Here is an 11,151-nt window from a genome sequence, read left to right as displayed (position 1 = left end):
TGCCGGTGGCCTTGTCGCCGGCCCTTTCTGGACACTTGGCGATGAGATGTCCCTTCATGCCACAAGCCAAGCAGAGCCCCAGCCTCATCCTGCGCTGTTTCTCAGACTCCCTCATCGATTTTGGGTGCTGTTGGGCGCCTCCTCCGGAGGACTTTACCATAGCCTTGCCCTGTTGGAGAGCCGCCCGCTGTTTGGCCAGTCGCACTCGCTCCTTGGTGGTCTCGGCTTCTCCGGCCCACCGCATCCATTCCTGCAGCCCCGCCGGGTTCCCTCTCATCAGCGCCCACTCTAGTATTTCGGAGTTGAGTCCGTCCTGAAACTGACGAACCAGCATGGGCTCTGGGAAATCTGGGATCTGGGCGGCCACGCTTCTAAACTCTAACACATACTCCCCCACGGATCGCTTGCCTTGTTGCAGCGTCATGAATTTAGTTTTAGCGCGGTCTACTCGGAAGGGATCTTCAAATCGTGCTCGAAGCGCTGTCATGAAGGCCCCCAAGTTCTGCAGCTCCGGAGCCCTGCAGTCGTAGAGCTGCACCAGCCACTGGGCCGCCTGGCCCTCCAACCTTCCAGCCACGCAGCGCACCTTTTCTCCTTCATCCGGGAAGTAATCTCCTCTGGTCCTCATGTGTCCCGCCACCTGAGCCAGGAAGAAAGGGAGCTGTTCCGGGTCCCCGTTAAATTTGGCTTCCAGCTTACTAGCCAGGAGCTCCCTCAGCGCCTCCGTTTCTCCTCTCCCCCTCCTGGGGCCCGCGCTTAGACCGCCGTGCCGTGAGTGGGGTCGCGAGGTAGTCTCTGCCTCCTCGTCGCTCTCCTCCTCCGAGCCCTCGCCGAGCTCATCCGTCGCCGGCTTGGGGGTGGAGTGATTCTCCCGCTGCTCTGACTCTCTGGTAGTCAGTTGAGACATCAGGGATTTCAGTTCCCTCAAATCCTCCTTAAGGCCCGCCACCTCATCTGCCAGGTTTTCCTCCCTTGGCGCCCTCAGCATGGCCTCTCCCACAGCTTGGTCCCAAGCTGTTACTCTGCCGGCTCTGCGGCGTTTCTTCTCGTCCTCCGGGAGTGGGAACCACAGCTCCTCCAGTAGTCCGCCTCCCTCGCCCATTTGCTTGGGTCTGGCTCCCCGCTGCTCAGCGCCCTCGAGAGATTTCTCCCACTCCGAGATCCCTCCTGAAGCGGCTGGCACCTTTCCGGGTGGCGGAGATTCCCTGGTCGTCATTTTGTGTGGAGTTTTGGCAAACTGTGAGACTCTGGAAATACTCTGGCCAAAGATCCACAACAAACTTCAGATGAAACAGAAAATTTATTGATAGAACTGGAACAAAGTATTCTTGCCACGTCTTTGCCAAAACTGAAGACTCAGAATGAAATCAGAACCTTAAGATTCCCTCCAACCCCTCCCATTGAGTTGTTTCCCAGCACCTTTCCCTTTGATGTAGAAACCCTTTCTTTGATCTGTAAAGTAAGGAGGGGTTTTTTGACCATTTGGTTCCTGGCTTTTCCTATGGCGCAGAGATCTAAGGCTGTATACCAGACTGGCCTCAGATTCCCAATAGCCCCTCATAATTTACCTGCTGCCATGTCCTACGTGACCATCCGGCTCGTTCCCCATGGAACCCTTCCCCACTCGTTCCAACGTTGCTGCCCGTTTGGTTATCTATCTATCTATCTATCTATCTATCTATCTATCTATCTATCTATTCATCGGTCTATTCTTCTATCCATCTATCTGTCTGTCTGTCTGTCTGCTTGTCTGACTGTCTGTCGGTTTGTCTATTCATCTCTCTATTTATCCCTCTATCTATCTATCTATCTATCTATCTATCTATCTATCTATTTGTCTATCAATCTATCTATCCCTCTATCTATCTATCTCGTCATTTATCTATCCATGTCACTCTCTATCTGGCCATCTATCTATCTGGCCAAACACCACGAGTGCCTAACGACTATCCATCTATCTATCCATCTATTTACCATCTATCTATCCATCTATCTATCTGGCAGAAGACACCCTGAATACTTAACTGAAGGTGGATTCTGACAGGTAGCCCCCTGTCCTTTTGGACTCTCACTCTGTGGGCTCTTGCTACTGAGATGGCCTCAGGGAAGGCAGAGCAACTGACTTCTAACCTCTGGTGATGGTGGGGCTGGGGTGTCTTTTCCAGGCATTCCTCACCCTCCTCAAGGGCTGCCCCACCTTCGACCAGAGCCAGTAATGCAGCCACCATGGTTCTCCAGCTCTGGCAGAGTTTGTCCTTCAGCCCTCCCTGTTAGCTCACCATTTCCTCCAAAGGAGGCCATACTTGAAGGCCACAGACCCAGTCAGTCCCTTGGAGGGGAGAGAGAGCTGGGGGGCTCTGGAAGAAAATGGAGTGGGGTGAACCCAGGAGGAAATGGATGGGAAACAGGATGATGTGAAAAGACCTTCCTATTGACACCCAGAGAATGTCAGAAACTCAGAGCTTTGCTTCCCAGATTTTATCCTACACAAACACACACACAATTGACATATCCAGCGGGAGCCATGTTGGCCATATAGCAGTAGCATCCCAAATCCACAAATCTAGGATATCGGATATGTTATATGGATGTGAATATACCACATTTTAGGCTTCACGGGAGAATGATAAAGAGAAGGCCAATGGATGGGACCTGTACTATTGGAGGTTGCTACCTCCAACAAAGGTTTTAAAATATCTTTTAAATTGGGACAGCATTGGCATGTTTTACCTTATCAACACCTACAAGTTTTCCTGTGTAAAAGCATGGAGCCTGCCTGAGAAATTCAGTTTTCTCTTCCAAACAGAGGGGCTTGTAGCCTCACAAAGGATTCGAGACAAACTGGATTTCAAAGGCAGTAGCTTTTTGCTTGCTAACATTATTTAAAGTTTGTTTCCTGGGATAAATTCTGAAGTAATGAAATAATATTTGGGATGCACCATGTGCTTTCCTCCCCTTTTATTAGTCACTCTCTGGATCAGGGCTATTTTCTATTGCAGGTGACTTTTGCGGATGTGGCGATATATTTCACCGAGGATGAATGGAAACTCTTGACAAAGAAGCAGAGACTTCTGTACAGCGATGTTATGATGGCGAATTATGAGAATGTGGCCTCTGTGGGTAAGGAACTTGACTCCACTGCCCTTCCTGTGAAGACTGAGGGTCCTTTCATACTACATTGTTATGGTGTTATGTTTCTACTTTAGAATTATGGAATCATAGAGTTGGAATAGGCAACAAGGGCCATCCAGTTAAACCCCTGGCCATGCAGGAATACACATTCAAAGCACCCCCAACACATAGTCATCCAGCCTTTGTTTAAAGGTCTCCAAAAAAGGAACACTTTAGAAATAAATCTTAATAATAATAACAATGGCTCAGTACAGATTAGAAGAAAGGGGTGGCCACAGGCTGTCCCTTTCTCCTCCGGATCATTGCCGCAGCAACCTCATGGCTGCAAGAACGATCTGCAGCCAAAAGGAGCTCAGAAATGGAACTCCTTCCTGTGATGCCACCAAGGCGCCATTTGCACCTTGGAGCGTCACGGTGATATGTCTTATGCGCCGTGCTGTTTGGACGCGTCACACAAGACACGTCATGGATGCATGCGCCGTATGGATGGCGCTGCGTCAAGATTGTGCTGCCCATAAGTATTAGGCTTTGGGAGTGCGCAGTTACTGCATGCTCCCAAACCCTAAAATCACCGCCGGCATGCCACAAAGTGCCCATTTGTACCAGGCCAATAATAACAATAATGATACTCCACCACGTTCAGAGGAAGTATATTGCACTCTCGAACAGCCCTTACTGTCAGCAAGTTCCTCCTAATCTTTAGGTGGCATCTCTTTTCCTGTGGCTTGCATCCACTGTTCCTCTCCTTTTCTCTGGAATAGGAGAAAGCAAGCTTGATCCATCAAGGTGACATCTCTTCAAATATTTGAACAGGGCTATTATATCCACTCTTAACCTTCTCTTCTCCTGGATAAATATAGCCAGCTCCTAAGCCACTTCTCATAGGGCTTGATGGTTTTCAGTTCCTTCACCTTTTTGGTTGCCCTCCTTTGGATACTCTCCAGATTCTCAACATCCTTTTTGAATTGTGGTGCCAAGAACTAGACACAGGGTTATTTCAAGTGAGGCCTGACCAAAGCAGAATAGAGTGGCACTATTACTTCTCTTGATCTAGACACTATACTTTTATTGATAAAGCCTAGGATCATATTGACCTTTTTAGCTGCCTCATGTTCAACTTGTGGTCTACTATGAGTCCTAAGCTACTTTCACACGTAGTTTAATTGTCATAACAATATCCTGTGTAATCTTGGAATTTGTAGTTTGGTGAGGCACTATTGCTCTCCACTTTCTAAGGATTCTAAATATCCCATTCTAAACTGCCAATTCTAGGATTCTGTGGGAAGGAACTATGGAGATAAATGCTTTTCACTCCCAAATGCTCCTCAGCACATCCCTCAGTAGGGCGGTTTACAGATTGCCCCTTTGGGGTGGCCTGTACCTGCCCCTTTCATCAACGGATCGGGGCCTCAGCTGCCACAGCGGCAGCCCTGAGGCCCCAATCCACCACTTTTCCACGCCGTGGCCTGGAAAAAGTGTCCTTGGGGCTTCAAGCCCCAAAGACACCCCAACAGTGGCGTGGAAAGGAGAAAGGGGCCACTCTGCACCTTTCTCTTTTGTATCGCTGGCGCAGCTCTCTAAAGGCTGCACCAGCGACACAAATGAACGAAGGAGCTCCAAAATGGAGTTCCTTCCTGCGCCGTGGAAAGGGCGCCACAAGCGCCCTTTCATGACACCAGGACGTCACATCCATGCCGCTCCGTTTGAATGCGGCGCAGTCGTGACATCCTAATGGGCATCACCATCTGCATGTAGAATGGGCGCCACCATTTTGTACGTACTGTGTGCGTACTAGGGTTGGGGGCGTCTGAAAAAGATGCCCCCGGGCAACCCTAGTACGTACACAGTACGTACTAGGGTGCCCTTCTGGAAAGGTCCTAAGTTTCCTGGCTTTTTTGGCCCTTCTTCCAGGCTTTTCAGGCTCAGGAGAGTCTTCTTGGGGAAAAGGCCTCCCTTGGCCCTACAATGGCTCAGAGAGAGCCCAATAGTGGCAAAATGGCCTCTGGTTCCCCAAAGGGATGCTGTGGGATACTGAGGAGAAAATAGTATTTCATTTCACCCCCAGACAATACAATGTTAGGTTGCTCCTGAGATCCCCTGTGGGCCAGTGTGACCCCCCCATCCCCATCATTAGGCCATCCCTGTCTTATAGATGCCTTAAGGCTGGCACTTGACCCTCACCAAAATTGGAGTCCAGGTCCCAGCCCCCTTGCTCTTGCTTTCCCAATGACTTATTTGTATATTGATTATCCTGCCTTTCTCAACAAATGGGACTCAGAATGTCCCTTTTGTGCATCACATGCTGTGGATGTGTGTCTGTGATAGAGAGATGGAGGGAATGGGAAAAACAGAAAGGCAGGAAAGAGATGCTGAAGGTGAAAGCTGAAGCAGTGCGGATAGGCAAGAGGGAAGGTTGGAGAGTGGAGGGAGAAAGGGAAGGGGATCAGGTCTCTGGGAGCCAGGAAAGGAAAGCAGGAGCAAAGCCAGGATTGCCTAGCTCTGTGTTGTTGTTGTTGTTGTTATTAACCTTTATTTATAAAGCGCTGTAAATTTACACAGCGCTGTACATACAATCTTTTTAATTGGACGGTTCCCTGCCCTCTGTCTTACAATCTAAAAAGACATGACACAGAAGGAGAAGGGAGTGGTGGTGGCTAAGGGGCCTGTCTACTAAGATAATACATATAAAATACATAGCAATACCGGAAATGATTCAATAAAACAGACAAGAAAAGAACATCAAATAGCAAGTGACAATTATGCAATGCCTGGGAACGCTTCTCTGAACAGGATGGTCTTCAGCTCCGTTTTGAAGCTGGTTAATGAAGTGATGGCTCTTGCTCGCGGGGGAAGAAGGTTCCAGGAGTGAGGGGCAGCGAGTGAGAAGGGGAGAATCCTAGATGGGGCAGAGGAAATCCTGGGCTGGGACAGCAGGCTTGACTACCAGAACGGAGGGCCCTAGGGGGAAGGTGAGGGGAAATAAGGTGAGGTATGTGGACAGGAAAGGACCTCTGGGAAGGGTCAAGAGAGGGGCCTTGGGGATTGGGAGGCAGCCACCAACCTGACAGGTTTTAAGAACTGAACTGGTGAGAACCGGCTCAGGCCCTGGTTTTCAGACATATTAAGGGCTTCCATTTAGCAATTATGAACAATGTCTATGAAGAAAGGAAAGGCAACACAAAAATTCCTTTTTCTCTAATGTTTCTTTTTCCTACCTGAGCTTGCTTAGGGTCTTTTACCTGAAATGCTGGAGTTTGGGGAAGACACCTGCAAGTGCTATGCTTTTAGGGGAATTAGATACTTAGCTCAAAGGGGAGATATAGTTTGATTGGGACAACAGTGACCTCAAGATCCAGCAAAGCTATAGCAGGTCTGCAATCACACAGAACTCCAAAGGCATTTGAAAGGCAAAATGAACACACATGCACAGAGAGAATTAGGTAACAAAGGTGGGAGTGGTGAATAAATGTAAGCCTTTGCTAATGGTAATATGTTGCCTGGATGGATCTCAATCCCAGTTGCTGAGAATCCGGAATGGGGAGAGAAGTCAGTAGCTCCCATGGCAAGTCGGGTTGGAGAGTGTATTGAGGTGCTTAGCCATGTAAACCGACAGAGGACCCTATCGCATGGGATAAAAAAAACAGCTTAACTTTTCTGAATTGAATTCTGATTCGGGCTGCATCCGGGTCCTATCATATGTGAATCTCCGCTGAATCCACCAGCCAAATCCATCCTGGATTCAGCCCGAATCCCCACAGCACTTCAGCGGCCATTTTTTTAGTGTTGGAAGCTTCCACTTAAAAAAGAAGGGGGATGCCTGAGCATGCCTCGGACCCAGGCTACATCTGGGATGGATTTGGCCAATAGATTCAGCAGTGATTTACATAAGATTGGACCCGGACATAGCCCAAATTAAAATTCTCTTTGGGAAAGGTACCCTGGCTTTCTTACCCCATGCAATAGGGAGCAGAGTGTCTGCCTGCAACTGGACTGAGGCTGAAGAACAGCCGCTAGGAGCAGATATTTATGCTGTAATTGTTGCTTAGTGGCAGAAACTGAGGGTATGAAAAGGTTTAAATTGCTTTAGAATGTTTCCTGGGTGAGGAAAGAATGGTCTGAAACCAAATTTAATGCAATGAGGGCTTGGTTTAAGCTCTCCCCATTTACTGTGACTTTCTTCACTCTGTCCATCACTTCTTCTCTTAAATTAATGAGGAGAATTAAATTAAATTAAATTAAAATTATATTCTGGCCTCAAAAAGAAGAGCCCTCCCTCCGCCCCAACTGTCATCACCAGACCTGGGAGGGAGTGAAAAAGACAGGCCCAATTTCCATCAGGCCTAACTGTGAATTTTACTGTAACTCACGTCGCTCTGTTTTATTTTACTGTATTGTATTTATTTTTGTATTTTATTTTATTCTCTTTATTTTTATTGTTGTAACCCACCCGGATTCCTTGTGATTGGGCAGGCTATAAATAAATCATCAGCATCATTATTATTATTGGTGCAAGTACCTCAGACAAAAGGGATTAGCACACTGATTCTCAGAGCCTTTTTCTGACTATTTCCTTCCAGTCCCATTCCTTAGCCATAATCCCTTCAACCTCTACAGACATAAATGGATCATGCAGCTAAATGTACTCATTTTCTCAAGGCAGGTTCTCCTACAATCTCTTCTTTGCTACCTCCTATGAGTAGGGATCCATACCTGCAAAAATGCTAAATTCAGGGCACCCACTCCAACTTTATTAATTTTATATCAAATAGAGAAGGGTTAACAGGTGGCTAAATCTTGGGGTAACACATTCCTCTCTTGATTCAGAGAGTCAGTCTTGTCTGTCATTGTTCTTTTTTTTTTTTCCAGAAGAACATGTCAGTCTTGAGAGAGTCCATACATGTGAGAGGCCACATAAATGCCAGCACTGTGGGAAATGTTTTTCTTCAAAGTCAGACCTTGTGAGACATCAGAGAGTCCACACAGGAGAGAAGCCATACAAATGCCAGCGTTGTGGGAAATGTTTTTCTTCAAGGTCAGACCTAGTGCAACATCAGAGAGTCCACACAAGAGAGAAGCCATACAAATGCCAGAATTGTGGGAAAGGTTTTTCTTCAAAGTCAGACCGTGTGAGACATCAGAGAGTCCACACAGGAGAGAAGCCATACAAATGCCAGCACTGTGGGAAATGTTTTTCTTCAAAGTCAGACCGTGTGAGACATCAGAGAGTCCACACAGGAGAGAAGCCATACAAATGCCAGCGTTGTGGGAAAGGTTTTTCTCAGACATCAAGCCTCCTGATTCATCTGAGAATCCACACAGGAGAGAACCCACACAAATGCCAGCATTGTGGGAAATGTTTTGCCTATAAGCCAGTCCTTGTCATGCATCGAAGAGTCCACACAGGAGAGAAGTCATACAAATGCCAGCATTGTGGGAAATGTTTTTCTCAGAAGTCAAACCTCCTGATACATCAGAGAGTCCACACAGGAGAGAAGCCATTCAAATGCCAGCATTGTGGGAAAGGTTTCTCTCAGAAGTCAAACCTCCTGATACATCAGAGAGTCCACACAGGAGAGAAGCCATTCAAATGCCAGCATTGTAGGAAAGGTTTTTCTCAGAAGCCCAACCTACTGACACACCAGAGAATCCACACAGGAGAGAAGCCACACAAATGCCAGCATTGTGGGAAATGTTTTGCCTATAAGCCAGTCCTTGTCATGCATCGAAGAGTCCACACAGGAGAGAAGTCATACAAATGCCAGCATTGTGGGAAATGTTTTTCTCAGAAGTCAAACCTCCTGATACATCTGAGAATCCACACAGGAGAGAAGCCATTCAAATGCCAGCATTGTGGGAAAGGTTTCTCTCAGAAGTCAAACCTCCTGATACATCAGAGAGTCCACACAGGAGAGAAGCCATTCAAATGCCAGCATTGTAGGAAAGGTTTTTCTCAGAAGCCCAACCTACTGACACACCAGAGAATCCACACAGGAGAGAAGCCATACAAATGCCAGCATTGTGGGAAATATTTTTCTCTGAAGTCAATCCTAGTGAAACATCAGAGAATCCACACAGGAGAGAAGCCATACAAATGCCAGCATTGTGGGAAATATTTCTCTCAGAAGTCAAGCCTAGTGACACATCAGAGAGTTCACACAGGAGAGAAGCCATACAAATGCCAGCATTGTGGGAAAGGTTTCTCTCAGAAGTCAGACCTAGTGAAACATCAGAGAGTCCACACAGGAGAGAAGCCATACAAATGCCAGCATTGCGGGAAATGTTTCTCTTCGAAGTCATACATAATGATACATCAGAGAGTCCATGCAGGAGAGAAAGAACATAAATGCCAGCAGTGAACTAACACTGTTTTTGTTAAGAAGTATTACAAGAAAAATATTTTCAATGCATTGGTGATAAGAGAAAGCCCTTGTGATTTTGTTTTTAAGGGTTGTCTTTTCATAAAGTTATTGATTTTTGTATGTTGTTGTGTTGTGTTGTTGTTGTTGTTGTTTTTATTTTTTTTATAGAATTCTAGAATAAGAAAGGACCACAGGACCCATGCAGTCCAACCCCCGACACATAGGATGACAAAGCATGGATTTATAGGATTCTGGCTTTGTAAGGCACCACAAGCACCATCTAGTCCAAGCCCCTGCCATACAGGAAGATGTAGCATGCTGGGTAGGTGTGTTATGTGTGAATGTGACAGAATTAGAAGATGAAGTATGAGATGAAGGATCTGGCACAGAGAAGCAAGAAAAGCTCAAACTGCTGAGTCGAAAAGGAATGTGCAAAAGATAAAGACACTGTAATGCAAGGACATGAAACCGAATGTACTAAAAGAAGAATGGACTGTGTATAACACAACTTGATGTAAAGAGCACCAGAACAAGAACGGAATGGGAACAAGACGTCACTCATCAGGAAAAATGATGCACATATAAAAAGCATAAAGGAATCTTCAAAACCATGGTGATAGTGTGCCAAAATCAGCTGGAACTGGCACCCATCGCTCTTTCAGAAAACTGATCGACCTCTGGGAAGATTTGTGTGCATGAGCATTGTATGAATGTGTGCATGATTTGAGGCCTCTTGACATGTAATATATTAGAATGAGTGTCCCTAATGTTAGAATAAATGTTACATACAAAGTGTTTGAACCCAGATCTGGTCTCTTATGTGTCTGATTAAAGGTTTTATAGTCCAATTCTGTATTTACTCACCACTCTAGATGTAAAGAAGAACACCTAGATTGGTGACAGGTGTGTGATCTCTCATTGCACCTTCTGGAGCTTCTGCACTGATCCCTGAAAGTGGACAGAGAACTAACCAAGCAGTGGGGACACACTTCCTTTGACCCATTACGGTTCCACTAAAAGAGACAGGCTTTGGAGTTCTGAACCACTGCCAGCTGTATGGTTTGGCTTAAAATATGGGGGCTGGGTCATCGCCTGCAGCCTCTGGTTCCATTGGAGGCAGGGCCTCTTCTCCAGCATCACCTGGAACAATGGACCAGAACAATGGACAACAACAGATGGATGTGGCATGTGTGTTTGTGCAGATACATCTGTATATATATGTATGTATGTGGAGGCATCTCTATCTAAGTGCATTCAGACTTATACTTTTAAGAGCCTACACACACACAGACATGGAATGTTTAAAGTCTATAGATCTTGCATACAATACCCATAGATACATCTATACATACCCATAGGTACCTGTGTACGCACATGTATGTATGTATATATATATATATATATATATATATAGAGAGAGAGAGAGAGAGAGAGAGAGATGCAAACACATGTACACATATATGTTGGATCATATATATATGATTTATATATTTATATATACTCTTCTACTTGCATACAATTTAAACATAAGGAAATGCATAGAGGAATATGTAAGTACATATGAATGCGCATGTATTCTGGTCAACATCAGCGTGTAGATATAATTATAATTGTATATATGTTTACTTCCAGTCATAACAGCATAACTGCTCTGCAATTG

The 11,151-nt window shown here is 46.0% G+C and overlaps 1 protein-coding gene across 1 annotated transcript; it reads left to right on the top strand.

Moving 5' to 3' along the window:
• Nucleotides 1-1,576: 1,576 nt before the first annotated feature.
• Nucleotides 1,577-10,287, top strand: LOC149284971 (uncharacterized). The gene is made up of 2 exons (XM_089495906.1): nucleotides 1,577-1,596; nucleotides 8,165-10,287. The coding sequence occupies exons 1-2, from the start codon at nucleotides 1,577-1,579 to the stop codon at nucleotides 9,486-9,488; spliced, it is 1,344 nt and encodes a 447-aa protein (XP_089352032.1). The 3' UTR covers nucleotides 9,489-10,287.
• The last annotated feature ends 864 nt before the right edge of the window (nucleotides 10,288-11,151 follow it).

Source organism: Sceloporus occidentalis, unplaced genomic scaffold (genome assembly GCF_023333645.1).
Source record: "Sceloporus occidentalis isolate IW3139 unplaced genomic scaffold, rSceOcc1.0.p SCAF_86, whole genome shotgun sequence".
In the NCBI taxonomy this organism is placed as follows: Eukaryota; Metazoa; Chordata; class Lepidosauria; order Squamata; family Phrynosomatidae; genus Sceloporus; species Sceloporus occidentalis.
Note: the sequence above shows the minus strand (reverse complement) of the source record. Positions and strands in the feature narration are given on the sequence as shown.

Bases quoted from the DNA above. Each gene is read 5' to 3' on its own strand.
- LOC149284971 (XM_089495906.1), top strand. From the start codon at position 1,577: ATGTCCTACGTGACCATCCG. The intron at 1,597-8,164 runs GCTCGTTCCCCA...TTTTTCTTCAAG, and splicing joins ATGTCCTACGTGACCATCCG to GTCAGACCTAGTGCAACATC.